At 46.4% G+C, this 17,791-nt stretch overlaps 1 protein-coding gene across 1 annotated transcript in view; it reads left to right on the plus strand.

Moving 5' to 3' along the window:
* LOC112069506 (E3 ubiquitin-protein ligase UBR4) overlaps positions 1 to 17,791 on the plus strand; it is a 129,482-nt gene that overhangs the window by 29,395 nt on the left and 82,296 nt on the right. The window contains 15 exon segments of the mRNA XM_070438569.1: positions 393 to 437; positions 439 to 510; positions 512 to 533; positions 853 to 884; positions 886 to 970; positions 5,918 to 6,105; positions 6,764 to 6,920; positions 7,165 to 7,250; positions 7,911 to 7,990; positions 10,494 to 10,653; positions 11,446 to 11,571; positions 11,867 to 12,005; positions 15,761 to 15,843; positions 16,038 to 16,166; positions 16,311 to 16,493. Coding sequence (XP_070294670.1) covers positions 393 to 437; positions 439 to 510; positions 512 to 533; positions 853 to 884; positions 886 to 970; positions 5,918 to 6,105; positions 6,764 to 6,920; positions 7,165 to 7,250; positions 7,911 to 7,990; positions 10,494 to 10,653; positions 11,446 to 11,571; positions 11,867 to 12,005; positions 15,761 to 15,843; positions 16,038 to 16,166; positions 16,311 to 16,493 — 1,587 coding nt within the window.

A 17,791-nucleotide genomic window follows, 5' to 3' on the forward strand; every position in this document is an offset into this window, starting at 1 on the left:
CTCTCTCTTCTTCTCGCATCCCCCCTCCCGCTCTTGCTCTCCATGCCCCTCCTCGCTCTTTCTCTCCATCCCCCCTCCCTCTCTTTCTCTCCACCCCCCCCTCTCTTCTCTCCACCCCCCCCGCCTCTCTTCTCCCACGCCTCCTCCCTCGTCTTCTCTCCACCCCGCCTCCTCTTCTCTCTGCCACCCCCCTCCTCTCTTCTCTCCACCGCCCGCCTTCTGCTCACGCCCCGTTCTCTTCTCTCCACCCCCTCCTCTCTCTTCTCTCCACCCCCCTCCCTTCTCTTCTCTCCACCCCCCTCCGCTCTCTTCTCTCCGCCCCCCCCCCTCCTCTTCTCTCCACCCCCCCTCCCTCTCTCGTCTCCCACCCCTCCCCCTTCTTCTCTCCCCAGGGTTGGGCCAGTGACGGGCCTCCAGCAGAGCTCAACATCATGGCGGCAGAACACCTCCACCGAGTAGGGTACAGAGACCTGCGACTCTGTTCCCCTTACCAACCTGCTGTTCAACCTAGCTGTCCACCTCATATAAGGAAGGTACTAAAACTGTTTTTAAGATTTATAATAATGACTTAATAGAACATTCTGCTTTTGAAAGCGGAAATTTGTTGTGGTGTGGTCATCATGTGGTTTACCACACTGTGGTATAATCTGTATGTGACATGGAAACCGCTCTTCCTCTGACACTTTGATCTGAGTCTGCTGCTGCCCTCCAGTAAATGAGGATACAATCAGCCGCTCATCCTCATGTTCGCGTCTCTGCTTCTAATGACAAAAGAATTGAAAGCTTTGAAAAAACGTTAAGTGCCTGGCCTGCTGATAATTACCGGTGCTGACGGCGTCTCCTCCGCTGCAGGCCTGGTCCTGCAGCGCCAGAGGAAAGCTGCTGGTTAGCAGTGATGCCAGTGCCTCGACAGACTCCAACACCTACTATTGAAGACGACTTCAGCAGCACAGAGGAGACAGCAGCCAAGGTACTGCCCCCACTTCCCTTCTCCCTCTCTCTCAGTTTCTCTCGGTTCTCTCCCTCTCTCTTGTTCTCTCTCTGTTTCTCTCCTCTCTCTCTTCTGTTTCTCTCTCTCTCTCTCTTCTGTTCTCTCTTCGTCTCTCTTTTCTCTCTCCTGTTTCTCTGCTCTCTTCTCTCTCTGTTTCTCTCGTCTCTCTCTGTTCTCTCTGTTCTCTCTCTCTGTTTCTCTCTCGTCTCTTCTCTCTCTCTCTTTCTCTGTCTCTCTCTCTCTCTCGCTGTTTCTCTCTCTCTTCTCTCTCTGTTTCTCGCTCTCTCTCGCGCGCTCTCTCTCTCTTCTGCTCTCTCTCTTTCTCTCTCGCCGTCTCTCTCTCTCGCGCTCTCTCTCTCTGCGCTTCTCTCGCGCTCTCTCCGCCGCTCTCTCCTCGCTCTCTCGCGCGCTCTCTCGCGCGCTCTCTCGCGCGCCTCTCGCCGCCTCTCGCGCGCCTCTCTCTCTCGCGTCTCTCTCTCGCGCTCCCGTCTCTCTGCGCGTCTCTTTCTCTCTCGCGCTCTCTCTCGCTCTCTCTGTGTGTGTTTCTCTCCCCCACGTCATAAAGAACAGCATCACTTCTCATCTCCTATCACGAGGGCTGAGTGAGCTTCCAAGTCATTATATAATATATGTAAAACGCTTGATGCCAACCACATACACAAATCAGAGATACAATGTACTTTAAGATATTAGGCAGAGTAGATGAAAGTAGTCTGTCTACCAGATCTGATAACCTTTTCAAGTGTACTGTTCCAGGGTGTGTCTGATGGTGTGTGTGTGTGTATGCCTTCTGAAAGCTATGTTTTTTTTTTACCTGTGTATCTGGGCTATCGTCAGTCAGGCCTGAGAAGAGTCAAGAATGTGTTCAGGCAGTTTTTGTGCACTGCGGGACTCTGTAAAATCACCACAGGGGGAAATAGCAGCCGCAGCGACAGTCAGGCCTCTTGACAGGGTAGAGGCAGCAGTGGAGGTCGGTGTCACTTTAAATCGGAGGAGAATGGGCTCATTTGTAATGGCTGGAATGGAATAAATGGAACGTTTAATCAAACACGTTACAATGACCACGTCCTTCGGTTTTAAAGTGACACCAACCTCCACTGTTCAGAAGACAGATGTATGACAACTGAGACAGAATCACACACAACTTGTAATTCAACCCTCCACAGGCATTACTTGTGTGTGTGTGTACAGTTGAAGTCGGAAGTTTACATACACCTTAGCCAAATACATTTAAACTCAGTTTTTCACAATTCCTAACATTTAATGCTAGTAAAAATTCCCTGTTTTAGGTCAGTTAGGATCACCACTTTATTTTAAGAATGTGAAATGTCAGAATAATAGTAGAGAGAATTATTTATTTCAGCTTTTATTTCTTTCATCACATTCCCAGTGGGTCAGAAGATTACATACACTCAATTAGTATTTGGTAGTATTGCCTTTAAATTGTTTAACTTGGGTCAAACGTTTCAGGTAGGCCTTCCACAAGCTTCCCACAATTAGTTGGGTGAATTTTGGCCCATTCCTTCTGACAGAGCTGGTGTAACTGAGTCAGGTTTATAGGCCTCCTTGCTCCATACGCTTTTCAGTTCTGCCCACATTTCTATAGGCTTGAAGTCAGGGCTTTTGTTGGGCCACTCCAATACCTTGCCTTTGTTTCCTTATTAAGCCATTTTGCCACAATTTGGAAGTATGCTTGGGTCATTGTCCAGTTCTGAAGACATTTGCGACCAAGGCTTTAACTTCCTGACTGATGTCTTGAGATGTTGCTTCAATATATCCACATATTTTCCTGCCTCATGATGCCATCTATTTTGTGAAGTACAACAGTCCCTCCTGCAGCAAAGCACCCCCACACCATGATGCCTCCACCACGTGCTTTCACGGTTGGGATGGTGTTCTTCAGCTTGCAAGCGTCCCCCTTTTTCCTTCAAACATAACAATGGTCATTATGGCCAAACAATCTTCATTTTGTTTCATCAGACCAGAGGACATTCTCCAAAAAGTACAATCTTTGTCCCCATGTGAGTTACAAACCGAGTCTGCTTTTTTATGGTGTTTGGAGCACCATCTCACCACTTAGCCAGTGTTTACTCTTACCAACTAAGTCACATCCCCCACTATAGCAGTGTTGATACTCTTTACAACTGAGCCACAATCTCCACCCACATAGCAGTGTGTATACTCTTACCAAACTAGCTACTCCAGACCAATCTCCACCCACTATAGCAGTGTTTATACTCATTACCAACTGAGCCACCATCTCCACCCACTATAGCATGTGTATACTCTTACCAACTGAGCCACCATCTCACCCCACTATAGCGTGTTGATACTCTTACCAACTAGCACATCTCCTCAGCTATAGCAGTGTATTACTCTTACCAACTAAGCCACCATCTCCACCCACTATAGCAGTGTTATTACTCTTAACAACTGAGCCACCATCTCCACCCACCTATAAGCAGTGTTATCACTCTTACCAACGAGCCACCATCTCCACCACTATAGCAGTGTTATACTCTCTACCAACTGAGCCACCATCTCCACCCACTATAGCAGTGTTTATACTTCTTACCAACTGAGCACCATCTCCACCCACTATAGCAGTGTTATACTCTTACCAACTGAGCCACCATCTCCACCCACTATAGCAGTGTTATTACTCTTACCAACTGAGCACCATCTCCACCCACTATAGCAGTGTTATACTCTTACCAACTGAGCCACCATCTCCACCCACTATAGCAGTTATTATATTAACTGAGCCACCATCCCACCCACATAGCAGTGTTATATCTTGACCAACTGAGCCACACTCCCACCACATATAGCAGTGTTTTGTTACTCTAATCCACACTAGGCACAGCATCTCCACCATAGCAGTGTGTATACTCGTTACCAAACTGAGCCACCATTCTTCACCCACTATAGCAGTGTTATACTCTTACCAACTGAGCCACCATCTCCACCCACTTAGCAGTGTTATACTTTTACCAACTGAGCCACCAATCTCCACCCACTATAGCAGTGTTATACTCTTACCAACTAGCCACCATCTCCACCCAGTATAGCAGTGGTATACTTACAACACTGAGCCACCATCTCCACCCACTATAGCAGGTGTTATACTCTTTACCAACTAAGCCACCATTCTCCACCACTATAGCCAGTGTTATACTTTCCTGAGCGGCACCATCTCCACCCAGTATAGCAGTGTTATACTCTTACCAACTGAGCCACCATCTCACCCACTATAGCAGTGTTATACCTTACCAACTAACCACCATCTCCACCCACTATAGCAGTGTTATACTCTTACCAACTGAGCCACCATCTCCACCCACTATAGCAGTGTTTATYTTTCAGCAGCAGAGAGAAGACAGAGGACAGCAAGAACAGCTAATGTTTCAGGTCAGCAGCTAGCTTTCTGTCCCTTAGGTCACACCGTAGTTTACACCTCGCAATCATGGTTAATTTGCTTACTTTATTGTATGAACCACAATAAAGTTAGATTTTTTGAAACTGGGGCACCACCACCCAGGCTGAGTAAGAGGCAGTAGCATCAGAGTCCTTGAAATACAGAGTTCTGGAAGAAGATGGAGAATTTTGATAGGTTCTATGTTGGCATCAAAAGTTCCAAGACAATAGTTGGAACATAAAATTAGATTGTCGTGGAAGTTTTGTTGCCTACACATTCTCTGTATTTCTTCGTCTCTGAGTAGAGCTGAATGTAAGCCTCACAAGGCAAATATCCTAAATATGGCATAAAATACTTATATCATAACCTTTTTGATGCATGCTATTATATGCATTTTTAATCTCCGCTTCAGTTGATGGGTAGTTTACTTGCGATCACTTGTCGTGGCATGTGTGACAGCAGGCCAATTGCACCAAAGGAATTTTGCCATTGTTCTGACCTTGTGAATGGTTATGACGGTTAAATATAACTTTATGATGGCTAAATGTAGCCTGGTGTTATGAGACTATTGTTATGGTGGCTAAGTGTACTGTTATGAATGCTAAATGTAGTCTTATGAATGCTAAATGTAGTCTTATGAATGCTAAATGTAGTCTTATGAATGCTAAATGGCTGCGTTTACACAGGCAGCCCAATTCTGATCTTTTGTCCAATCACAGCAGGTCTTTTTCAGAGATTTATATGATTAGTCAAAAGAACAATTAGTGAAAATAAATATCAGAATTGGGCTGCCTGAGTAAACACAGCCAATGTAGTCTTATGAAGGCTACGTTTTGCCTACTGTTATGAAGGCTAAATATTGTCTTGCAAAGACTAATGTAGTGTTATGAAGGCCTAATGTAGTGTTATGAAGGCCTAATGTAGTGTTATGCACTGCAAAAAAAAAAAAACTTACCTCGATTGTTTTAATATTGTATTGAGATGAAGATAAAATGGCTTGTTCCGAGTTGGTTTTGCTCACCCAGAAAACGTCTTGTTTTAAGATATTCTGACTTGTTTCGAGAATTTTTAAAATATTATCTGCCAGTCCACTAAGATAATTTGCCTTGGTAAGATGTCTTAAGGTCAAATATCTTAAAATAAGAATTTCTTATCCCCAATTTGTATCAAGCCTTTAAAAAAAATAAGTTTTAAGTAAGCAAAATGATTAGCCATGGCGCTAAGATCATTTAACTTAGTAGAACATCAAGTCAATGCATTCTAATGGTAAGAGATATCTAAGTAAGATAAACTTTTTGTTTTTTTGCACTGTGAAGGTTAAATGTCGTGTTTCAAATACTAATTTAATGCAACGTTATGAAGGCTAAACGAGAGAGAGCTGACTTAGGACATGACTATAGATGCCGTAGGATAATGGCAGTGCTTCGTAGAGAGACGGCATGTTAGAACTGAACCCAGAGACATCGCCGTCTGTGTGTAACCTCGTGTCCTACCTGTCCCGATTTCAGATGACGACAGCGAGCCCATCTTGGGTCTGTGGTTCGAGGAGACCATCTCGCCAACTAAAGACAAGGTGGCCCCCCCACCGCCTCCCCCACCCCCGCCCCTGGAGACCTCTCCCAGACTGAAGAGCCCCTCCAAGCAGAACGCAGGAGAGAACGGAAACATCCTGGCCGGACGCAAGGACCCCGAGCTGGTGAGGCCTTGGGGTGTTAGGAAACACAACATGGGCTTGAAAATGTATCTATAGTAACAGGCATTGGCTGTGGTCTGATTTTCTGTACACTTCTCCCAATGTGTCCATGTTACATCCCCTTAATAGTCGTTCTGCCCCTGAACAAGGCAGTTAACCCACTGTTCCCCGGTAGGCCGTCATTGTAAATACGAATTTGTTCTTAACTGACTTGCCTAGTTAAATAAAGGTAAAATAAATAGTTTGAAAAAAAGAAATGGCTGGTGGAAGGAATACGGTGGAACCTCCCTCCAGCTATGCTTTCCACCAATCCCAAAAGGGGAGTTAACAAGTGCAAACCTCTGGGTTGAAAGGTAGAGAATTTGGAACACAACCTATGTTGGGCATCCCGAGTGGCGCAGCGGTCTAAGGCACTTGCATCTCAGTGTTAGAGGCGTCACTACAGACCCTGGTTCGATTCCAGGCTGTATCACAACCGGCCGTGTTTGGGAGTCCCATAGGACGGCGCACAATTGGCCCAGCGTTGTTACGGTTTGGCCTGGGGTAGGCCGTCATTGTAAATAAGAATTTGTCCTTAACTGACTAGTTAAATAAATAAAAAACTATGCTACAGGCCTGTGTGTATTACTGTTAAATATTTATTTATTAATTGATGTTTCAGTTCCTGAGCCTGGCCTCCAGCATCCTGAACTTCATCACCACCTCCATGTTGAAGTCCAGGAACAACTTTATCAGGAACTACCTGTCTGTCTCCCTGACAGAGCAGCACATGGCCACGCTGGCCAGCATCATCAAGGACGTCGACAAAGACGTCAAAGGTTAGTTGGAATAAAAATACCATTTATTATTATGGTATTTATTATTATTTATTATTATGGTATTTATTTTCTACATGCGTTTAGTAAATGCGCTCTCAGCCTGAAGTATTTCCGTTCAAATTAAACTATTGATGCCCTTGGATGGAAAGTGCTTTCATAAAATGTTTTAATGCAAATCAGGTGTTTATAACTTGACGTGTCTTAATGAATTCCTAATTGAATATGGTCTCCCCCTCCCCTCCAGGTTCCTCAGATGAAGAGTTTGCCTCGGCTCTGTATCTCTTCAACCATACCCTGGTGACGTCGGACCTACCTTCTCCAGCCCTGCAGGTTAGGCCCCGGGGAACCTCTTTCTAATGCGGTCACTTTCATTCATTATTTACTTACAAGTGACTCGAGTCCCTGTCACTACTAATAACCTGGACTGAAATATACTTTTTATATGAAAGAAAAAATAGTTTACCGCGCCTTTTTAAGAACTTAGTTTGAACAGACGTACTCGGGGGGGGGGGAAGGGAACAAGACGTACTCGTTGCGCGGGGGGGGGGGGGTGCTCACGACGTACTCGGGAGGGGGGGGATAGCTGCGGACACGGACTGTTATTCTCGGCAGAGGGGGGGGGGGTGAGGAACAGACGTTACTCGGGGGGGGGTTGTCAGCCCACGTACTTCGGGAAGGGGGGAGCGGGGATACGGACGTACTCCGGAGAAGCGGAGAGGATAAAGAAGGAACAGATCTCGGAAAGGGGGGGAAGGAGGGAACGAACGTAACTCGGGAGGGAGTGATGACGGGAACAGACGTACTCGGAGAGGGGGGAAGAGAAGCGACGTTACTTACGTCCTTTGCACAGTAGCTGCTGTAGTCGTGACCTAATCTTATTTGTCTTCCACAGAAATACACCTGCTAGCAGCAGTGAGGCGTAGCTCCGTTCTCTGAGGGTCCGTGACCCCGATACATCAAAACCCCCAGTCAACCCGTCATGCTCTCCAGAGTCCTGCTCATTGGCAACACAAGCCTTCGCAGAGAGGAACCCAGACTAAAGTACTAGTGATAATAACGATCTGGGAGAGGTAAACCACAGATCATTAGAATACAACACTCTGATATTATATTTAATTAAGATCCCGACAAGAGAACCCCAAAAAATATGTCGCTCAAACAAAGGGAGAACTAAACAAAAGAGTGCTCAGCTGAAGAACAACCAAAACGAACAGGTTTGGTTTAAATAAACCCACAAGATATTGGACCTAAAAAACACCCACCGTAAGTGCCACTAAATTAAAATAAAGTAAAATCGCCGCCACCCTTGTAATAATGGAAGGATAGAGACACACCGCCCCTGTAAATGGAGGATATAAGAACCCCGCACCGCCCTGTAATGTGGAGGAATGCAAGACCAGCACCGCCGCCTGTAATTGTAGACAGAGGATGAGAACCCGCACCGCCCTGTAATGTGGGAGGATGAAGACCCGCACGCCCGTAATGTGGAGGCATGAAGACCCGCAACCGCCCCTGTAATGTGGAGGATTTGAAGAACCCGCACCGCCCTGTATGTGGGAGGATGAAGACCGGCCACCGCCCTGTAATGTTGGAGGATGTAAGACCGGCACCGCACCTGTAATGGGGAGGATTGAAGACCCGCACCGCCCTGTAATGTGGAGGATTGAAGACCAGCACCGCGCCTGTATGGGAGGATAGAAAGACCCGCACACGCCCTGTAAAGTGGGAGGATTGAAAGACCAGCACCGGCCCTGTAAAATGTGGAGGATGAAGACGGCACCGCCCTGTTAATGTGGAGGATGATAGGACCCGCCACTACGCTCCTAATATTAGTGTAAACCCAAACGGAGACAAAATAAAAGGCTTTGATTGCACACTTAGAGAGAGAGCGCAATCCAACATCTCTCAACAGGAACTCTGTGACAGCAGACTAACCGTCATTGGGCGGAGCGTCACCCGTCATTGGGCGGCAGCTCACCCTCATTGGGCCGGCAGCTCACCCGGTCATTGGGCCCAGCTCGACCCACTCATTGGGCCGGGCAGCTCACCCTCACTGGGACCGGCAGCTTCACCCTCGACTGGGGCCGGCAAGCTGGTCACCTCACTGGCCGCAGCTCACCCTCATTGGGCCGGCAGCTCACCCTCATTGGGCCGGCAGCTCACCCTCATTGGGCCGGCAGCTCACCCTCATTGGGCCGGCACAAGTGAAACTGACTTATGAGGCGACAGGTGCAACACGTCCTGACCAAATAAGGATGATTCCAATCAAGGGCAAGCCTCTCCCAAACAGAACCAACCTCGAAATCGGAAGGTAAATTGAGGGAAAAACTCGGAAGCCTGTAATACTTCTGTATTGTATATGGGTGGGGAGGTCTGGGAGAGGTATGAGTGTCTCATCGGTCCCTGGTGCTAATGTTTTACATATTAGTTAGTGCATCGGTTCAGGAGAGCCCAAACCGATCCATATTAAACATGCATCGGTCAGAAATGTAGTTTTTTTTCTTTATTTTTTACATATCGCCAGTTCACTTATTTTCACTCGTAGAGGTTATTTTCAGAATAAAACAAAATCTGTTGACTGCATTGATGCGTCCTCTCCTTCGGTTCAGTAACTCGTCTAACTGTTGTGCATGTAACTGCATGTAACTGCATGTAACTGCATGCACAAAAGGGTGTGAACGACGATGCTGAATGGGTGTAGACAAAGAAGAGCTCTCTCTCACCAAAACACTAAAATGCAATTTTTCTCAAAAGTTTATCAACTTTCAAAGCAGAATTACTTTCCCATTGTTCCTCAACTGTAGTGTATGATCTACCATTTTCTAACTCTGAGTCTCTACTTTTATCCAATAAAAAAAAAAAAAAAAACTACTGAAATTCAAATTTTGCTACATAAGACCAAATCCAGGTGGTGAGTCACATATGACGGTCATAACTATTGCTGTTCGTGCCAACGATAGGTAGGCCTATTCTAATGGGATACATATACGGGGCACCTTCCAGCAGTCAGATGCTTGTAAAATGGATTTGGCAATGTCATGTCATATAGGCTTTATTAGTTGAGTTGACAACCAATGTAATTTGCTGGATCGTTGTAACCAAATGCACTGTAGAAAATGGTGTTTTTACCGGAGTTGTGTATTCTACCGGAGTGGACGCAACTACTGATTTTTAAGAATTTTCAATCAGTCAGATTTTAATTGTTCGTCATAAGAAATCGTTTTGGTTTAAACAGTCAGTGTCATTTGGTCATTTTTACATGAAAAATGTAATTTCATAAAGGACAGAAACCATTTTATTTATTTTGGCGCATGGTTGAGCGGGAGAAGTTCTATAAAATTCCAAACTGAAATGTCCATTTTGCTTTTGAGGTAAAATTCAAATTTCCATTTTATGAATTGTCTAAATGCCATGTTAATTTCTATAGATAAATATTGACAGTACTAGCTAAAAAAAATGTTTAACTTGTAGTTTTTGTTCAGAACTCTGATCTCCCTTTAAAATAAAACATGATGTTTACACAAGATTTCTCTCTCTCTCTACTCTCTCTCTGTCTTCCCCCCGTCCCTCTAGGTTTGTGGGCACCTTGAAACAGCACACCATCCAGGGCTCCGTCCCCGGCGATGAGGACCTGAACGTGGAGCACCTCCAGCTCCTGCTGCTCCTCTTCCACAACCTGTCTGAGAGGGGGAGGCGCGCCGTGCTCACCCTGGTCACCCAGGCCATCACAGAGGTATTTCAATGCTCTTTAACTAGGTTGTCTTTGTATTGTCTTACCAAGGCTTGGACTCGCGTCACAACTATCATGACTCCTGACTCCACCAGTGGTGACTTGGACTCACGTCACAGCTGTCATGACTCCTGACTCCACCAGTGGTGACTTGGACTCACGTCACAGCTGTCATGACTCCTGACTCCACCAGTGGTGACTTGGACTCACGTCACAACTACCTGATCTGACTCCACAGTGGTGCTTGGACTCACGTCAAACTACATGACACCTGACTCCATTAGTGGTGACTTTGGAACTCACGTCACAACTCTCCTGACTCCTGACTCCACCAGTGGTGACTTGGACTCGGTCTTGATCAGTACTGACTTTGTTGTCAGAAAGTCTCTATCCCTGCTTAAATGAACATAATTCAAATTTTTACAGAAACACATTTAGTGCAGATGCAAAGTTTGGTAACAGATTGATGGTAACAAACCACCGTTCTGTTACCATACTTTACATTTGCACGGTTCTTCAAGTAAAACTTTATCTTGCGTCTCCACATCATCATTCTGTTACTGTGGAATTGCCCATAGATACTGTAATTAGCTAGCTACCCTTATGAATGTGCAACACAGCAAGCTAGCAAGCTTTCTTGTATGCCAAACCAATAAGATGGCGTCGACAAACTTAGCAGCTCTGCTTCTAGCTCCGAGGCAATAATTACAATCATTTCGCTACACACTTAATAACATCTGCTAAGTATGTGACCGATAACATTTGATTTAATAAAGTCCAATCTCCTCTGCACAGGTGGCGGGTCCCCAGCATCAAGAGGCCCAGCTCAGAGCCGTACCCCTCAACCTGGCCCGCATGCTGCTGGTGCTAGACTACCTGTTGCACCAGTACTCTAAGGTCCCCATGTACCTCTTCCAACAGGTAGGTTGAATGGCTACTCCGTCCTTCTTTAGTGTTGGATTGCAGTTTAGAATGGGTAGAAATTGTGTCTTGTCCAGCGTGGTTTTAGTAACACTCTTGAATCAATTTCCGTGGCCCAGTGGAAATCAAATTAGCATAATACTAAAATCCCCATCAAAATGTGTCTGTTTTTAAAACGCATATTTTGAGTTTTATTGTCCAGTAACATTTTCTCTTTTTGCAGTAGGTCGTTGGTCAGAAGAGGTAGCCCTCCTAACACCGTGACTGACTGGATCTATCTGTCTATTGCTTGCAGGTCCAGTACAATCTGCTGACCCCACCGTGGTCAGGCCAGGGTTCAGTCCAGGACGGGTCCAAACGCAGCGCCCTGCCGCTGTACTGCGGCTTTAAAGAGGTGGAGGATAACTGGTCCAAGCACTGCTCGGCAGGTAGGAGTAAGTCAAAGGCTTTCTGTTCTGTTTAAAATATTTTTTAAAAAGGGGTATGGACAAACATCCATATCGCGATAGATTGACTGAATTATCATGACAACGATAGATTGACCAAGTTATCATGACAACGATAGATTGACCGAGTTATCATGACAACGATAGATTGACCGAGTTATCGTGACAACGATAGATTGACCGAGTTATCGTGACGACGATAGATTGACCGAGTTATCGTGACAACGGTAGATTGACCGAGTTATCGTGACAACGTAGATTGACCGAGTTATCGTGACAACGGTAGATTGACCGAGTTATCGTGACAACGGTAAGATTGACCGAGTTATCGTGACAACGGTAGATTGACCGAGTTTATCGTGACAACGGTAGATTGACCGAGTTATCGTGACAACGGTAGATTGACCGAGTTTCGTGACAACGGTAGATTGACAGTTATCGTGACAACGGTAGAATTGACCGAGTTATCGTGACAACGGTAGATTGACCGAGTTATCGTGACAACGGTAGATTGACCGAGTTATCGTGACAACGGTAGAATTGACCGAGTTATCGTGACAACGGTAGATTGACGAGTTATCGTGACAACGGTAGATTGACCGAGTTATCGTGACAACGGTAGATTGACCGAGTTATCGTCGACAACGGTAGATTGACGCAGTTATCGTGACAACGGTAGATTGACCGAGTTATCGTGACAACGGTAGATTGACCGAGTTATCGTGAAAACGGTAGATTGACCGAGTTATCGTGACAACGGTAGATTGACCGAGTTATCGTGACAGACGGTAGATTGACCGAGTATCGTGACAACGGTAGATTGACCGAGTTATCGTGACACACGGTAGATTGACCGGTTATCGTGACGACGGTAGATTGACCGAGTTATCGCGGCACGACGGTAGATTGACCGGAGTTATCGTGACACGGTAGATTGACCGAGTTATCGTGAACGACGGGTAGATTGACCGAGTTATCGCGACGAGGTAGATTGACCGAGTTATCGCGACGACGTAGATTACCGAGTTATCGCGACGCGGTAGAATTGGACCGAGTTATCGCGACGACGGTAGATTGACCGAGTTATCGCGACGACGGTAGATTGACGAGTTATCGGACGACGGTAGATTGACCGAGTTATCGCGACGACGTAGATTGACGAGTTATCGCGACGACGGTAGATTGACCGAGTTATCGCGACGACGGTAGATTGAACCGAGTTTATTCGCGACGACGGTAGATTGACCGAGTTATCGGACGACGGTAGATTGACGACGTTATCGCGACGACGGTAATTACCGAGTTATCGCGACGACGGTAGATTGACCGAGTTATCGTGACGACGGTAGATTGACCGAGTTATCGTGACGACGGTAGATTGACCGAGTTATCGTGACGACGGTAGATTGACCGAGTTTCGTGACGACGGTAGAATTGACCGAGTTATCGTGACGACGGTAGATTGACCGAGGTTATCGTGACGACGGTAATTGACCGAGTTATCGTGACGAGGTAAGATGCCGAGTTATCGTGACGACGGTAGATTGACCGAGTTATCGTGACGACGGTAGATTGACCGAGTTATCGTGACGACGGTAGATTGACCGAGTTATCGTGACGACGGTAGATTGACCGAGTTATGTGACGACGGTAGATTGACCGAGTTTATCGTGACGACGGTAGATTGACCGAGTTATCGTGCGACGAACGGTAGATTGGACCGAGTTAATCGTGCGACGTAAAGTTGACGAGTTTATCGGACGCGTAGAGATTGACCGAGTTATCGTGACGACGGTAGATTGACCGAGTTATCGTGACGACGGTAGATTGACCGAGTTATCGTGCAAACGACGGAGATTGACCGAGTTATCGTAGACCGACGGTAGATTTGACGGTTACCGTGACGACGGTAGATTGAACAATCCGTTTATAAAAATGTGCCCTAGCTACTTTATTTTAAACTCAGAGAACGTTTCTTTTTTTACTATCTGTCAACTGCGTTTATTTTCAGCAATCTTACGTGATAATTATGTGTATGAACAGAAGATCTAAATCTAGGACCATAAACTGACACAGTTCCACAGACATGTGACTAACAAGATATGTTAATAATGTTATCTGAACAAAGGGGGGGGTCAAAATCAAAAGTATCTGGTGTGGCCACCAGCTGCATTAAGTATCGCAGTGCATCTCCTCCTCATGGACTGTATCAGATTTGCCAGTTCTTGCTGTGAGATGTTACCCCACTCTTCCACCAAGGCACCTGCAAGTTCCCGGACATTTCTGGGGGGAATGGCCCTAGCCCTCACCTCCGATCCAACAGGTCCCAGACGTGCTCAATGGGATTGAGATCCGAGCTCTTCGCTGGCCATGGCAGAACACTGACATTCCTGTCTTGCAGGAAATCACACACAGAACGAGCAGTATGGCTGGTGGCATTGTCGTGCTGAGGGTCATGTCAGGAGGAGCCTGCAGGAAGGTACCACATGAGGGGGGAGGATGTCTTCCCTGTAACGCATAGCGTTGAGATTGCTGCATGACAACAAGCTCAGTCTGATGATGCTGTGACACACGCCCCAGACCATGACGGACCCTCCACCTCCAAATCTATCCGCTCCAGAGTACAGGCCTCGGTGTAACGCTCATTCCTTCGACGATAACGCGAATCCGACCATCACCCCTGGTGAGACAAAACCCCGACTCGTCTGTGAAGAGCACTTTTTGGCCAGTCCTGTCTGGTCCAGCGACGGTGGGTTTGCCCATAGGCGACGTTGTTGCCGGTGATGTCTGGTGAGGACCTGCCTTACAACAGGCTACAAGCCCTCAGTCCAGCCTCTCTCAGCTCTTGCGGACAGTCTGAGCACTGATGGAGGGATTGTGCGTTCCTGGTGTAACTCGGGCAGTTGTTGTTGCCATCCTGTACCGATCCTGTGCAGGTGTTGTTACACGTGGTCTGCCACTGCGAGGATGATCAGCTGTCCGTCCTGTTTCCCTGTAGCGCTGTCTTAGGCGTCTCACAGTATGGACATTGCAATTTATTGCTCTGGCCACATCTGCAGTCCTCATGCCTCCTTGCAGCATGCCTAAGGCACATTCACGCAGATGAGCAGGGACCCTGGGCATCTTTCTTTTGGTGTTTTTCAGAGTCAGTAGAAAGGCCTCTTTAGTGTCCTAAATTTTCATAACTGTGACTTTAATTGCCTACCGTCTGTAAGCAGTTAGTGTCTTAATGGCCGTTCCACAGGTGCATGTTCATTAATGGTTCATTGAACAAGCATGGGAAACAGTGTTTAAACCCTTTAATATGAAGTTCTGTGAAGTTTTACGAATTATCTTTGAAAGACAGGGTCCTGAAAAGGGGACGTTTTCTTTTTTTTGCTGAGTTTATCACACTTAACTACTACTATTGCTGCTGCTACTGCGAATGTTGTGGCTATTCATTTTCCTTTTAGCAATAGCCCATATTACATTTCCAAACTTCACATTCTTTTAGTAAAGGCTACTTGTCTCGTTTTATGTTCGGTTGGTGTGGATCCTTTTCGTTGTATTGTCTCAGCTTTAGCCGTCTATCAGTTGTAGCTTTTTTAAAGAAAGATGTACTTGTCCCCTTTCAAGATGGTGGTACCCTTTTTACACACACACACACGGTCATAACAACAAAACGGTCGAGTGCAGAAATGCAAAACCCTTGTAGCTGGGTTGGGTTATAACGCCGTTTTTTTTAATGTTCTCTCCTCTGTTAGATTCCACAGTAGTGCAGCCCAAATTCTACTGCGTCCTGTCACCTGAAGCGTCAGAGGACGACCGAAGCCGACTCGACAGCAAGGTGAAACTACACATCAAACCAACCACAAACTGTGAATTTATTAGTCCAGGATTTTAAAAACAATCGATATGGAGACATAACCCATTACAAGCCTTTTTTTTTTATAGGACATTTATAAAGGCTCATAACAAGTCATGAAGCATTATACCTGAAGGAGATGAGTAAAGTAGTGTGTTTTTTAAAATTTTGTCCAGGTGTTCCAGAAGCTGTTCAACGGAGCGGTGAAGTATAATGAGCTTTACGCCTGTCTGGTCTCCCTGCTGTCTGCCGGCTCTCAGTTTGACACAGCCAGGAGACAGGAGAACAAACCCATCACACCTGTGGTGAGGAAGGAACACACACACACAACCGTATAGGAACTAACTCTGTTTCTTCCCCATGTCCTCACAAGTATAGTTATACTTATAGTTCTAGAAACACACACGATCATCCTGGAACTAACACCGGTATATCTCTTGCGTTCTCAGGAGGCATGCTCCCTGCAGTACTACTTCCTGGTGCTGTGGAGGATCCTGGGGGTCCTACCCCCCTCTAAGGCCTATATGGAGCAGCTGAAGGATGGCCAAGGAGAACCCAGCGAGAGTGACATCCTCCACACCCTGCGCTGGTCCTCGCGACTCAGAGTACCCACATATGTCAACTGGATCAAGGTCTGTGGCCCTCAGCCAGCCAGTCAGTTAGTAGGTCAGCCAGTCAGCCAGTTAGTAGGTCGGCCAGCCAGTCAGTAGTTCGGCCGGCCAGCCAGTCAGTAGTTCGGCCGGCCAGCCAGTCAGTAGTTCGGCCAGTCAGTAGTTCGGCCAGTCAGTTAGTAGGTCTGCCGGCCGGACGGTCAGTAGTTCAGCCAGTTATCCAGTCAGTAGTCAGCCAGTCAGTTATCCAGTCATTAGTAGTTCAGCCAGTTATCCAGTCAGTAGTCAGCCAGTCAGTTATCCAGTCATTAGTAGTTCAGCCAGTTATCCAGTCAGTAGTCAGCCAGTCATTAGTAGTTCAGCCAGTTATCCAGTCATTAGTAGGCCAGCCAGTTATCCAGTCAGTAGTCAGCCAGTCAGTTATCCAGTCAGTAGTCAGCCAGCCAGTTTATCAAGTCAAGTAGTCCAGTCATTATCCAGTCCAGTCAGTCAGTCAGTTTATCCAGTCAGTAGTCAGCCAGTCTAGTAGTCATGCTAGTCAGTCTAGTCAGCCAGCCAGTTTTTACAGTCAGTAGTCAGCCAGTCAGTTATCCAGTCAGTAGTCATCCAGTCAGTTATCCAGTCAGTTAATCCAGTCAGTTATCCAGTCAGTAGTCAGCCAGTCACATTATATCCAGTCAGTAGTCAGTCAGTTATCCAGTCAGTAGTCAGCCAGTCAGTATCGCAGTCCAGTAGTCCGCAGCCAGTCTATCCAAGTTTCATTCCAGTTTTTTTAAGTTTTCCCCAGTCCAGTTATCCAGTCCAGTAGTCAGTCAGTTATCCAGTCAGTAGTCAGCCAGTCAGTTATCCAGTCAGTAGTCAGTCTCAGTTATCCAGTCAGTAGTCAGTCAGTTATCCAGTCAGTAGTCAGTCAGTTATCCAGTCAGTAGTCAGCCAGTCAGTTATCCAGTCAGTAGTCAGCCAGTCAGTTATCCAGTCAGTAGTCAGCCAGTCAGTTATCCAGTCAGTAGTCAGTCCAAGTCAGTTTACTCCAAGTCAGTAGTCAGCCAGTCAGTTATCCAGTCAGTAGTCAGTCCAGTCAGTTATCCAGTCAGTAGTTCAGTCAGTTATCCAGTCAGTAGTCAGTCAGTCAGTTATCCAGTCAGTAGTCAGTCAGTCAGTTATCCCCAGTCAGTATCAGCCAGTCAGTTATCCCAGTCAGTAGTCAGCCAAGCCAGTTATCCAGTCAGTGCAGCCAGTCGTTATCCAGTCAGTAGCCAGCATCAGTTCATCCCAGTCAGTAGTCAGTCAGTTATCCAGTCAGTATCAGCAGTCAGGAG

The sequence above is a fragment of the Salvelinus sp. IW2-2015 genome, unplaced genomic scaffold (genome assembly GCF_002910315.2).
Source record: "Salvelinus sp. IW2-2015 unplaced genomic scaffold, ASM291031v2 Un_scaffold1034, whole genome shotgun sequence".
In the NCBI taxonomy this organism is placed as follows: Eukaryota; Metazoa; Chordata; class Actinopteri; order Salmoniformes; family Salmonidae; genus Salvelinus; species Salvelinus sp. IW2-2015.